General features: G+C 42.2%; 1 protein-coding gene across 4 annotated transcripts in view; it reads right to left on the bottom strand.

The window, feature by feature from the left end:
- The window catches only part of LOC311105165 (LIM domain-binding protein 2), a 79,817-nt gene that overhangs the window by 52,176 nt on the left and 12,791 nt on the right, over nucleotides 1-14,850 (bottom strand). For all 4 annotated transcript variants that reach the window (XM_084147216.1, XM_084147217.1, XM_084147218.1 and 1 more), the window contains exon 2: nucleotides 525-627. In XM_084147216.1, coding sequence (XP_084003342.1) covers nucleotides 525-627 — 103 coding nt within the window. The remainder of the gene's footprint in view (nucleotides 1-524; nucleotides 628-14,850) is intronic.

Genomic DNA, 14,850 nt, shown 5'->3' with positions numbered 1-14,850 from the left:
TTACAAATTCTGCAGGCTATGGTGTAAAATAGGCTTTTAGAAGTGGCCTCTTTATTTTATAACTTATCGTTAATGCCGTCTTTTGTGTGCTTATCAATGCATGAGCACCTTTTTTCCCCACTCCTATCAATAAAATAATTGTATTATGATAATAATAATAATTGTATTTGTCATACAAAAGTTTTACTGTGCATTCTGTCATTACTAAATAATGTGATATGTATTTTACAATTTCACTATGTTTTAACTCAAAATATATATATATATATATATATATATATATATATATATATATTTATCAGTCTTCTTCCTCAAATAAAGGGGATGATGATGCAATTTTAACATCCACCATCATAGTATGAATGAAGCCTGAGCTGGAATGTGAAGCAAACTGAAGCTGGTTAGCTTTAGAAAACTCTGAGTAGATCTAGCTTGCTTCGTAGGATACCCCTCAGGTAGGCTGTGAGCTACTGAACACAGGACAGCTTGGTAAACCAGGGGAATTGAAGGTAGTGTAGTCTTACTGTATCTCTTTGGTCCATCCTCCAGACAGAACGAGAGGGTCAGGGTGGCGTCCTCCTCAAAGAACTCTGTGGCAAACGCATCCCACCACAGACTGTCACTCTCCTGAATGAGAGAGAGAGAGCGAGTAGAAAGTTGATCAATAATTCAAATAGTTCTAATATTATCATATTATTTGCTTTGCTGCACAGAACATATTTTATCAAAACAACAGATTGCAGACTATTTAGGCATTCCAACAATCTCATTGCTCCATGATAAGTACAAAAACGTCCATTTTTACATCCGACAACAAACATATGTCACGCATCAACCCCGGACATCCGCCACTCTACACAACATCATGATATTGAAATCACTTTGCAAATACTAACAGGCAAAATGTTGCACCCTTTCACCTGCCACTCTGGGGAACATGACACTGTCATTTACCCGATAATGTACCTTAACCGGGGACGACCCCAGCGTGACAAGTGATGTTGATTTCACCTGACATGTTATGACAGACCGAGAGGCTTTCATTCGTCGCTCCACCGTGGGATCGCTAGACCCTCCCAGATGTTTACAATTATCCATGTCAACATCGCCTAGTGTCAAGTCCAATAAGTGCTGACCCCAAGGAACTCAGAGAAGGGACTTAATGTGCTTCATATCTGCAGGTCTGGGGCTAGGTGTGTGTGTGTGTGTGTGTGTGTGTGTGATATAAGGAGGGTTAGGTGGGAAGGGAGTGGAGGAGGGAGGGGACTAGACTACCTGAAGTTCATTTAGGAGGTGAATGACCTGGGAAGAGAGCATTCGCTGTTTAAGTAGCATCAAAATCCCTGGATTAGATACTGGTGATAAACCTAGTGATAGGTCTATGATAATGTACTTTAAGGGCTGGGATTCAATCAATTGCACATTGAGGTAAACTGTACTGCTGGTTCATTGAGAATGTTTACGTTGTATCGGACGTGTTAACCATTATATAAGCAACACAACCTAAGCTGATCCTGGTGCAGATATTGTCATACTAGAAGTGCGGTTTCCCTTATGAAAAATTATACACTAATCTGCCTATTTCAGATCAAATCTAAATGTATTGGTCTTGTACACAGTTTAGCAGATGTTATAGCGGGTGCAGTGAAATGCTTGTGTTACTAGCTCCTAACAATGCAGTAAAATGTCAAACAAGTACACAAATAATCAAAAAATTATAATAATCATGAAATGCCGGAACGTCATTGGAGTACTGGATTAGCAGTAATCCAAATGCAATCTATACCTATATACACCAGATGAATTTACACAAGATATACTAAGACTGATATGTACAGCAGTAGATATATTAGAGTGAGCTATGTCAAGAATCCAGTATATAAATAAGTATGCAGTGTTTACAAACAGTGTAACTAAAATGCAATGTACAATTTCCACACGGTCACATATTTGCACCACCACTGCCCAAATTTGACCCAGATATCCCCACTACTGCACCATCATTGCATTTTATCAGCACACATCAAAAGCTGAATGAGTCATGAACTGGGACTGTTGGCAGTGATTATTAACTCAACAGGAGTCCCTGCATTGTGTGTGTGACTGGGCTAGTGCCAGGCAACTGGCAGTGGATGGACTCCGTCAGGGGACAAGAGGACACCCATTGGGCACAGACGTCAGTTCAACGTCTAGTTTTGATTTGCATTTAGTTTGGTTGTAAACGAACATGAATTCAACATGAAATCCCCCCCCAAAATTACAATTTCATTGGATTTAGGTTGATTCAATGTCATCGCATTGATTTTTTTCTGTTGAAATGATGTGGATTCAACCAGTTTTTGCCCAGTGGGCAGGGTGGTATGGTGGTGGGATAGAGGGGAGAAGCTGAACTTTTCTGGGGCATGGATGCCTAGCGCAGCAGCGTTCCCCAAGTGGATAATCAACAACAATGGTCACACACGCGACTGACGAGGCCTCCACTGGGAAAGCACTGAATGAGCTGGTTGAGAAGTGTGTGTGCATGTGTGAGGAGTGTGTGTACGTGAGAGTGCGAGAGAAAGAGAGAGAGAGAGAGAGAGAGAGAGAGAGACAGACAGACAGACAGACAGACAGACAGACAGACAGACAGACAGACAGACAGAGAGAGAGAGATTGCATGAATAAGTGTTTATCTGCATGGCTGTCTATATCTTTGCGCATGTCTTTTCTTGTCTTTTTATGTGTGTGTGTAAGTGTGTGAGTACATGCATGTGTGTGTGTGTGTGTGAGACATTCTGATTAGTCACACTCAGCAGGCTGAATGACCTCAGCAGATAATCCTGTCCTGTGAGGGGCCTCCAGGGAGTGACAGTAAAGCCAAGGTTCAACAAGCCACTCTCTTTCCCCCTCCTCTCTTTCCCTCTTTCTCTCTCTCTCTCTCTCCCTCTCTCTTTCCCTCTTTCTCTCTTTCTCTCTCTCTCTCCCGCTCTTTCTCTCTCTCTCTCTCTCTCTCTCTCTCTCTCTCTCTCTCTCTCTCTCTCTCTCTCTCTCTCTCTCTCTCTCTCTCTCTCTCTCTCTCTCTCTCTCACACACACTCTCTCTCTTTTTCCCTCTCTCTCTTCACTTCCTCTCTCTCCTTTTGTCTCGCACCCTCTCTCGCTTTCCATCTCTCTCTCTCCACGACAAGCCTCTCCATTCAATAACACTTTCAGTATGGTCAGCTGCTTTAACTTGAACTTTATTGCCATTCAACAACGTTTATGGTTTTCGTGTTGTAAAGGGCTAAACATTGTATCACATTTCCATATACATACATAGAAGGTAAATATTTTGTTAGTAGTAAAATGAGGTAGGAGTAGAACACATTGACAATGTTTTCCTCTTGTGTGTCGATTAAAGGCATTACTTAGTCTGTCTACATAACTTTTTTGTTTTGTCAAATAACAGGTGAGAGGATTTAATACATGTCAGATGTCCTATTCCATATAAACTTGTGGGATTACTGGTGGAAACATCCCTTCAACATCCCCTTACATAAGCTCCTGCTACTTTACAGAATGAATTTCTATGTTAGTGATTCAGTTTCGACTCAATATGTTCCATTCAGGAGGTCCATTGACATTTTGCTCTGGCATTCAACCATACAAACAGGGCCTCTGTTTCAAAAAAGAGCAGAGTTGAGAATGAGATACAGAACAGTGGTCTATCTTTGACCTTCGGCTGATGCTTACATCACAGTAAGTACTGTATATTATGTGCACGGCAGTGTTTCCCCTAGTTTTATTTCCAGGTGGGGCGCAAAGGCCTCCAAAGCAACATATAGGCCTTCTAGAATCAAAATGTTGAATTCGAAACAATATAATAATTTTTCCTAAAGATATATATATATATATATATATATATATATATATATATATATATATATATTATACAAACATACACTACATAGACTGTATTTTACTGAATCCTGTAGTTCTGATTTATGCTAGATAGACACACTATCCAGTCAGGTCAGCCGCCTGTATGCAAATAAAACATTTACATTTTAGTCATTTAGCAGACGCTCTTATCCAGAGCGACTTACAGGAGCAATTAGGGTTAAATGCCTTGCTCAAGGGCACATCGACAGATTTTTTCAGCTAGTCAGCTCAGGGATACGAACCAGCAATCTTTCGCTTAATGGTCCTAGGCTAGGCTACCTGCCGCCCAAACCAAATCTACAGTACCAGTCAACAGTTTGGACACACCTACTCATTCAAGGGTTATTCTTCATTTTTAAAATGTTCTACACTGTAGAATAATAGTGAATACATCAAAACTATGAAATAACACACATGGAATCATGTAGTAACCAAAAAAGTGTTAAACAAATCAAAATATATTTTAGATTCTTCAAAGTAGCCACCCTTTGCCTTGATGACAGCTTTGCACACTCTTGACATTCTCTCAACCAGCTTCATGAGGAATGCTTTTCCAACAGTCTTGAAGGAGTTCCCACATATGCTGAGCACTTGTTTGCTGCTTTTCCTTCACTCTTTGGTCCAACTCATCCCAAACCATCTCAATTGGGTTGAGGTCGTGTGATTGTGGAGGCCAGGTCATCTGATGCAGTACTCCATCACTCTCCTTCTGGGTCAAATTGCCCTTACACAGCCTGGAAGTGTGTTTTGGGTTATTGTCTTGTTGAAAAACAAATGATAGTCCCACTAAGCCCAAACGAGATGGGATGGTGTATCGCTGCAGAATGCTGTGGTAGCCATGCTGGTTAAGTGTGCCTTGAATTCTAAATAAATCACCGTCAGTGTCATCAGCAAAGCACCCCCACACCATCACACCTCCTTCTCCATGCTTCACGGTGGGAACCACACATGCGGAGATCATCCGTTCACCTACTCTGATCTCACAAAGATATGGCGGTTGGAACCAAAAATCTAAAATTTGGACTCATCAGACCAAAGGACAGATTTCCACTGGTCTAATGTCGATTGCTCGTGTTTCTTGGCCCAAGCAAGTCTCTTCTTCTTATTGTTGTCCTTTAGCAGTGGTTTCTTTGCAGCAATTCGACCATGAAGGGCTGATTCACGCAGTCTCCTCTGAACAGTTGATGTTGAGATGTGTCTGTTACTTGAACTCTGTGAAGCATTTATTTGGGCTGCAATCTGAGGCTGGTAACAAAGTAAAAAATAGCAAAAATAAAGAAAAACCTTTCAATGAGTAGGTGTGTCCAAACTTTTGACTGGTACTGTATATGAAACAATCAGCACTTGACAACTCTTCCACACTTCCCTCTTTCTCTTTAACATCTCATCTAAATCTATCCCACGCAACAGCTGTCCAGACCAGCTTCCTCCTTCTCCACCTCCGTGCATCGCTGGACCAGAGGGGGAAACTCTCCACACACTCGTGCCATGCTTTCATTTACACTACTTGACTAGCTGACAAGCCAGCCGTGCTACTCTAGCTGTCGTCAACCACCACAGATCAATGGCACGCTGCAGGGATCTCAGGTGTACGAACACAGCAGGTTATCCTCCCTGACGCCTGCCACTGCCAGCCAATAAAGCCCTATTGATTTGAACAGATCGTTCCCGTCTAGAGGGATTTATCAATGTGTCAATGGGAGGGGGGGGGGGGGGGGGGGATAGCGTGTGTGTGTGTGTGTGTGTGGGGTGGTGGGGGTGTAGTGTGTGTGGTGGTGGGGGGTGCATTTGTGTGTGTGTGTGTTTGTGTGTAGCAACTCCACACATCACAGTGGGGCCAAGCGGCATGGATTTATGGGATAGCTAAAAGATTAGTGGGACACCATAGTGAGGATTGTCAGTAAATAACAATACATTTTAGTCATTTAGCAGACGCTCTTATCCAGAGCGACTTACAGTTAGTGAGTGCATACATTATTTTTTTTTCATACTGGTCCCCCGTGGGAAATGAACCCACAACCCTGGCGTTGCAAACGCCATGCTCTACCAACTGAGCTACATGGGACTTGGGGGTCCTACTCACACACACTTATAAATGGATGACGCCCACTCTCACACACACACACACACACACACAGTCGCATGTCATGTACACACAAAGTCACAAACACATAATGAGCGCATACACACACTCACTAACAGTAACACATAAATTAGCACACACACACATGCACACTTACAACATTCCATGAAGTGAAGCACAATGTCAATACATTTCAATCTGACGCAATAATATACGGGGTATTTTCTCCTTTTTCCGCTGGTCTATTGCACACCTCCTAGAGAGTGGGTGTGTCTGGGGCCTAACCTTGGCGAATTAACAACCTCTGCAATCCCATTCAAAGAGTGAATGGATCAGACCCTGCCTCTTTGACTATGAGAATTATACTGTAGAAGGCCCTGGGGTTACGAAGCATAATGGCTTAAGTGTCTGAAAGACACGGTCATGATGCATAGAGAGATTTCCAAGGTAGGGTACATACTGTATATAAAGTGTATATGAGTGTAAGTGTGAAGAGATACAAACTATTCAAACTGTGCATTATAATGCACAATTTAAGTACATTCAATTCAATATGCAATGTTAGCAATCCTGATATATTTTTGTAAAGCTGTTTACTGTGGTACAAAGCAGTAAGTAAACATGTAAACATTATGCAAATGAGCGGAGGTGAACGAAAGAAAAGCTGTGTCCTTGAAAAGCTACTGCCTTCACATGGCCACTACCCACAATGCACCAGTGGGTCCTAGACAACACAACAACATGCACTAATTGGACCAATAAACACGGAACTGTTTGCCTCATCAAACTCAACGCCACTTTTACTCATAACGCTTTGTGAGTATTGTGGTATCATTGGATGTATGCACTTACTAACTGTAAGTCGCTCTGGATAAGAGCATCTGCTAAATTACTAAAATGTTTAGATTACAACCTCTCACTTTCGGTTATTTGAAAATGAAATCATCTCCAAAATATTGCTATTACAACAAATATTACGGTTAAACTCAAATATACTAATTGATTAAACTTTGTAATCTTTGTAAATTATATCATAAAAAATAGGACTGGTGGAGTTATGTCACACATGCAGCTAACAAAAATATATGGAAATGTCTGCCTTACCCAAAATTACAACTAACTAATTGCAGCGTTGCCAAATGGAAGAGGCAAGTGGAAGTGGGAGAAAGTAAGGAACTTGTCTGTCAACCCTGCATTAAAGACCAAAATTGGTTAAAGAAAATTGTGATGAATAAAAAAGTATACCAGTTTCATTTAAGGACCAAATAATTGACAGCTGTGGAAAGCTTTCAGACCCCATTACTTTTTCCACATTTTGTTACGTTACAGCCTTATTCCAAAATTGATTCAATAGTTTTTTCCCCTCATCAATCTACACACAATACCCCATAATGACAAAGCAAAAACTGTTTTTTAGACATTTTTGCTAATACAAAACAACAACTGAAATAACACATTTACATAAGTATTCAGACACTTTACTCAGTACTTTGTTGAAACACCTTTGGCAGCGATTACAGCCTCGAGTCTTCTTGGGTATGACGCTACAAGCTTGGCACACCTGTATTTGGTGAGTTTTTCCCATTCTTCTCTGCAGATCCTCTCAAGCTCTGTCAGGTTAGATGGGGAGCGTTGCTGCACAGCTATTTTAAGGTCTCTCCAGAGATGTTTGATCGGGTTCAAGTCCGGGCTCTGGCTGGGCCACTCAAGGAAATTCAGAGACTTGTCCCGAAGCCACTCCTGCATTGTCTTGGCTGTGTGCTTAGGGTCGTTGTCCTGTTGGAAGATGAACCTTCGCCCCAGTCTGAGGTCCTGAGTGCTCTGGAGCAGGTTTTCATCAAGGATATCTCTGTACTTTGCTCTGTTCATCTTTGCCTCGATCCTGACTAGTCTCCCAGTCCCTGCCGCTGACAAACATCCCCACAGCATTATGCTGGCACAGCCATGCATCACTGTAGGGAAGGTGCCAGGTTTCCTCCAGACGTGACGCTTGGCATTCAGGCCAAAGAGTCCAATCTTTGTTTCATCAGACCAGAGAATCTTGTTTCTCATGGTCTGAGAGTCTTTAGGTGCCTTTTGGCAAACTCCAAGCGGGCTGTCATGTGCCTTTTACTGAGGAGTGGCTTCCGTCTGGCCACTCTACCATAAAGGCCTGATTGGTGGAGTGCTGCAGAGATGGTTGTCCTTCTGGAAGGTTCTCTCATCTCCACAGAGGAACTTTAGAGTTCTGTCAGAGTGACCATTGGGTTCTTGGTCACCTGCCTGACCAAGGCCCTTCTCCCCCGATTGCTCAGTTTGGCCGGGCGGCTAGCTCTAGGCAGAGTCTTGATGGTTCCAAACTTCTTCCATTTAAGAATGATGGAGGCCACTGTGTTCTTGGGGATCTTCAATGCTGCAGATTTTTTTCTGTGCCTTGACATAATCATGTCTCGGAGCTCTACGGACAATTCTTTCGACCTCATGGCTTGGTTTTTGCTCTGACATGTACTGTCAACCTTATATAGACAGGTGTGTGCCTTTCCAAATCATGTCCAATCAATTGAATTTATCACAGGTGGACTCCAATCAAGTTGTAGAAACATCTCAAGGATGATCAATGGAAACAGAATGCACCTGAGCTCAATTTCGAGTCTCATAGCGAAGTGTCTGAATACTATTGTAAATATGTTTTTTCTGTTTTTTCTGTTTTATAAAATCCTGAACATTTCAAGAACTTTGAACGTTTCTTCAAGCGCAGTCGCAAAAACCATCAAGCGCTATGATGAAACTGGCTCTCATGAGGACCGCCGCAGGAAAGGAAGACCCAGAGTTACCTCTGCTGCAGAGGATAAGTTCATTAGAGTTAACTGCACCTCAGATTGCAGCCCAAATAAATGCTTCACAGAGTTCAAGTAACAGACAAATCTCAACATCAACTGTTCAGAGGAGACTGCGTGAATTAGGCTTTCATGGTCGAATTGCTGCCAAGAAACCACTACTAAAGGACACAAATAATAAGAAGAGACTTGCTTGGGCCAAGAAACACGAGCAATGGACATTAGACCGGTGGAAATCTGTCCTTTTGTCTGATGAGTCCAAATGTAGATTTTTGGTTCCAACCGCCGTGTCTTTGTGAGACGCGAAGTAGGTTAATGGATGATCTCCGCATGTGTGGTTCCCACCATGAAGCACGGAGGAGGAGGTGTGATGGTGTGGGGGTGCTTTGCTGGTGACACTGTCTGTGATTTATTTAGAATTTAAGGCACACTTAACCAGCATGGCTACCACAGCATTCTGCAGTGATACACACCATCCCATCTGGTTTGCGCTTAGTGGGACTATCATTTGTTTTTCAACAGGACAATGACCCAAAACACACCTCCAGGCTGTGTAAGGGCTATTTGCATATGTGGGAACTCCTTCAAGACTGTTGGAAAAGCATTCCTTAATGAAGCTGGTTGAGAGAATGCCAAGAGTGTGCAAAGCTGTCATCAAGGCAAAGGGTGGCTACTTTGAAGAATCTCAATATATATACAATATATTTTGATTTGTTTAACACTTTGTTGGTTAGTACGTGATTCTACATGTATTATTTCATAGTTTTGATGTCTTCACTATTATTCTACAATGTAGAAAATAGTAAAAATAAAGAAAAACCCTTGAATGAGTAGGTGTGTCCAAACGTTTTACTGGTACTGTATATATATATATATATATACACTACCATTTAAAAGTTTGGGGTCACTTAGAAATGTCCTTGTTTTCGAAAGAAAAGCAAATTTTTTGTCCATTAAAATAACATCAAATTGATCAGAAATACAGTGTAGACATTGTTAATGTTGTAAATGGCTATTGTAGCTGGAAACGGCAGATTTTTAATGGAATATCTACAGAGGCCCATTATTAGCAACCATCAGTCCTGTGTTCCAATGGCACGTTGTGTTTGCTAATCCAAGTTCATCATTTTAAAAGGCTAATTGATCATTAGAAAACACTTTTGCAATTATGTTAGCACAGCTGAAAACTGTTGTGCTGATTAAAGAAGCAATAAAACTGGCCTTCTTGAGACTAGTTGAGTGTCTGGAGAATCAGCAATTGTGGGTTCGATTACAGAATCAAAATGGCCAGAAACAAATAACTTTCTTCTGAAACTTGTCAGTCTATTCTTGTTCTGAGAAATGAAGGCTATTCCATGCGAGAAATTGCCAAGAAACTGAAGATCTCGTACAACACTGTGTACTACTCCATTCACAGAACAGCGCAAACGGACTCTAACTAGAATAGAAAGAGTAGTGGGAGGCCCCGGTGCACAACTGAGCAAGAGGACAAATACATTAGAGTGTTTTGTTTGAGAAACAGATGCCTCACAGGTCCTCAACTGGCAGCTTCATTAAATAGTACCCGCAACAGTGAAGAGGCGACTCCGGGATGCTGACCTTCTAGGCAGAGTTGCAAAGAAAAAGCCATATCTCAGACTGGCTAATAAAAATAAAAGATTAAGATTGTTAAAAGAACACAGACACTGGACAGAGGAAGATTGGAAAAAAGTGTTATGGACAGACAAATCGAAGTTTGAGGTGTTCGGATCACAAAGAATAACATTTGTGAGACGCAGACCAAATGAAAAGATGCTGGAGGAGTGCTTGATGCCCTCTGTCAAGCATGGTGGAGGCAATATGATGGTCTGGGGGTGCTTTTATGGTGGTAAAGTGGGAGATTTGTACAGGGTAAAAGGGATCTTGAAGAAGGAAGGCTATCACTCCATTTTGCAACACCATGCCATACCCTGTGGACGGCGCTTGATTGGAGCCAATTTCCTGCTACAACAGGACAATGACCCAAAGCACAGCTCCAAACTATGCAATAACTATTTAGGGAAGAAGCAGTCAGCTGGTATTCTGTCTATAATGGAGTGGCCAGCACGGTCACCGGATCTCAACCCTATTGAGCTGTTGTGGGAGCAGCTTGACCGTAAGAAGGGCCCATCAAGCCAATCCAACTTGTAGTGCACCTCCTCCCAACTGCCCACTGCACTGAGGCTAGGAAACACTGTCACCACTGATAAATCTACAATAATCGAGAATTTCAACAAGCATTTTGCTACGGCTGGCCATGCTTTCCACCTGGCTACCACTACCCCGGCCACCAGCTCTGCACCCTCCGCTGCAACTTGCACATGCCCCCCCCCCACCCCCGCTTCTCCTTCACACAAATTCAGACAGCTGATGTTCTGAAAGAGCTGAAAGATCTGGACCCCTACAAATCAGCTGGGCTAGACAATCTGGACCCTTTCTTTCTAAAATGAGCCACCGAAATTTTCGCAACCCCTATTACTAGCCTGTTCAACCTCTCTTTCGTAACGTCTGAGATCCCCAGAGATTGGAAAGCTGCCGCGGTCATCCCCCTCTTCAAAGGGGGTGACACTCTAGATCCAAACTGTTACAAACCTATATCCATCCTGCCCTGTCTTTCGAAAGTATTTGAAAGCAGAGTTAACAAACAGATCACCGACCATTTCGAATCCCACCGTACCTTCTCCGCTATGCAATCCGGTTTCCGAGCTGGTCATGGGTGCACCTCAGCCACGCTCAAGGTCCTAAATGATATTATAACCGCGATCGATAAAAGACAGTACTGCGCAGCCGTCCTCATCGACCTGGCCAAGGCTTTCGACTCTGTCAACCACCGCATTCTTATTGGCAGACTAAATAGCCTTGGTTTCTCTAATGACTGCCTCGCCTGGTTCACCAACTACTTCTCAGATAGAGTTCAATGTGTCAAATCGGAGGGCCTGTTGTCTGGACCTCTGGCCGTCTCTATGGGTTGCCACAGGTTTCAATTCTCGGGCCGACTCTATTCTCTGTGTATATCAATGATGTCGCTCTTGCTGCTGGTGACGCTCGGATCCACCTCTATGCGGACGACACCATTTTGTATACATCTGGCCCTTCATTGGATACTGTGTTAACAAACCTCCAAACGAGCTTCAACGCCATACAACACTCCTTCTGTAGCCTCCAACTACTCTTAAACACTAGTAAAACTAAATGCATGCTCTTCAACTGAACGCTGCTTGCACCCGCCCACCCGACTAGAATCACTACTCTCGGCGGGTCTGACCTAGAGTATGTGGACAACTACAAATACCTAGGTGTCTGGTTAGACTGTAAACTCTCCTTCCAGTCTCACATTAAGCATCTCCAATCAAAAGTTAGATCTAGAATCGGCTTCCTATTTCTCAACAAAGCCTCCTTCACTCATGCTGCCAAACTTGCCCTCGTAAAACTGACTATCCTTCCGATCCTTGACTTCGGCGATGTCATTTACAAAATAGCCTCCAACACTCTACTCAGCAAATTGGATGTAGTCTATCACAGTGCCATCCGTTTTGTACGCTCTTGTTGGCTGGCCCTCACTACATATTCGTCGCCAAACCCACTGGCTCCAGGCCATCTATAAATCACTGCTAGGCAAATCCCCGTCTTATCTTAGCTCACTGGTCACCATAGCAACACCCACCCGTAGTCTGCGCTCCAGCAGGTACATCTCACTGGTCATCCCCAAAGCCAACACCTCCTTTGGCCGCCATTCCTTCCAGTTCTCTGCTGCCAATGACTGGAACGAACTGCAAAAATCTCTGAAGCTGGAGACTCTAATCTCCCTCACTAACTTTAAGCGTCAGTTGTCAGAGCAGTTTACCGATCACTGCACCTGTACACAGCCATTCTGAAATTAGCCCACCCAACTACCTCATCCCCATATTGTTATATATTTTGCTAATTTACTCCATCAATGACCTTAAAGTATCGTCCAGGTGACGCTGGTTGAGAGAATGCCAAAAATTTGCAAAGCTGTCATCAAGGCAAAGGGTGGCTATTTGAAGAATCTCAAATATAACATACATTTTGATATGTTTAACACTTTTTTGGTTACTACATGATTCCATATCTGTTATTTCATAGTTTTGATGTCTTCACTATTATTCTACAATGTAGAAAATAGTAAAAAAATATAAAGAAAAACCCTTGAATGAGTAGGTGTTCTAAAACGTTTGATTGGTAGTGTATATATATATTTACAAAAAAAATATATGGGGTATTGGAAATGATGCAGACAATTACATTGATGGAAGCCACAATATATCTGCAATATTAAAGCTGATCTAGCCCTTAAAATAAAAATACAAAAATAAAATAAATGGTATGCCATTGATGTAATGAACATACAATTTATTTATGAAAGACATAGAAGGAATCAATTACGGACAGCTATGTCTGTGGGCTATGTGGCCCCAGCAATTCAAGCCATGATAATACAACATCCATATTCACCACGATGTGATGTGTTAATACAGAAATTCATGAAACTGAAGAAAAAAAAAAACATGAACAGGAAGTGAATGGAATAGGTCCATGTGTCTTATCTGTTATCTGTGTATCACTGTACCCTGGAAGGAACTATGGGAACTGTGTGAAAGTGGCAGGAAAAAGGTGGGACCATTGTCCAAGCTTCCTGCTGGCCGGACCAACACCTCATTGTTTGGGCCAAACTATGTTGTTTTTTTGGAGTTAGACGTGAACATCCTCTAACAACATCTGATAATAACTAAATTGATTAGCATCAGACCTGGGTTCAAATAATTGCAAATACTTTTAAGCTTGCCTGGCTTATAGGAACAATAGAATATTCCCGATTTGGCAAACCACACCCATCTAGCACTTCAGGCAGGCTAAAGCAGACGGCCAAAGTATTTGAAAGATTTCAAATAGTATTTGAACCCAGGTCTGATTGATTAGCACAATTGTTGGAAACAGAGCAAATCAAGTTTGATAGGCACTTCATCCATCTATAATTAAATAACTGTCACAATTTTCTGTGGTATTTGGCCATTTCAGGCCAGGTACAGATGTAGGATCTTAATTTGATCACTCTTTTGTTGCTGAGAATTTTCTTGTACCGCAGGAAATCCAGATGAGCTTCATGATTTACATAAATTCACTGAAAACCCACACTAACACACAGTATTGCACTTTTCATGTAGTCTACTTTTGGCCAGCTAATAGCCTAACCACCAACATTATGGACTAAATGTTAAAATCCTGTTGCTGCAGGATTATTTTGCTGTGACAATATAGGTCAAATTAAAATTCAACACCTGTAGGTACTGTAGGACCTACCTAGGATGGGATTTTGTGTCTGTTTTATGCGCTGCTCAAATCACGGAGTAAGTTTTCCACATACTGGTGATTCTCTTGCATGGCTGAGGATGAAGGGATCTAACTCTGAGAAAAGGTGGAATGTCATTCCCAGATGGGGCAGTGCAGTGGACAGTATCCTTAAGCAATGGACTGACAACAATCACTTAATGCTCAGTTCCACATTGACCCATATCCCCTACTCCTGGGCACTTCATGTAGATCTGAGAAGTATAAGCAATATGGTAATAACCCTAACTAGACTGGGAGGGGTGGATTTTTGCCTTAATGCTTATACAGTAGCCAATCCGATCAGATCTAAACAAATGCCTAGGGGTTGGGAAAAGTGGGCTAGGGGCAAGGGGTTGATTTTGGAACAGGCCACCTGATTACATTCAAAATAGACAGTCAGTCAGTCAACCAGAGGTCAGTCAATGAAAGAGCAAATTATCAGATTTCACCAAACTAAACACAATCCACCTCAGGAGCGCTAAGGTTCGGGCACACTGGCTAAATCCAGGTGAATATTTTAACTTCCCATTACTGCTTTTCAAACTGAACACATTAGATAATGCCGGCCGATATTAATCTACGTAGCACCCTCCATTAAAGTGCTTTTGTTTCCCTCTCTTTCTCTCTCTCTCTTTCGCTCTCGCTCTCTCAGCTTCTCGCTTGCAGCGTTACGCTTTATCCC

This window comes from Coregonus lavaretus, assembly GCF_964263955.1.
Source record: "Coregonus lavaretus genome assembly, chromosome: 29".
NCBI classification, from domain to species: domain Eukaryota; kingdom Metazoa; phylum Chordata; class Actinopteri; order Salmoniformes; family Salmonidae; genus Coregonus; species Coregonus lavaretus.
Note: the sequence above shows the minus strand (reverse complement) of the source record. Positions and strands in the feature narration are given on the sequence as shown.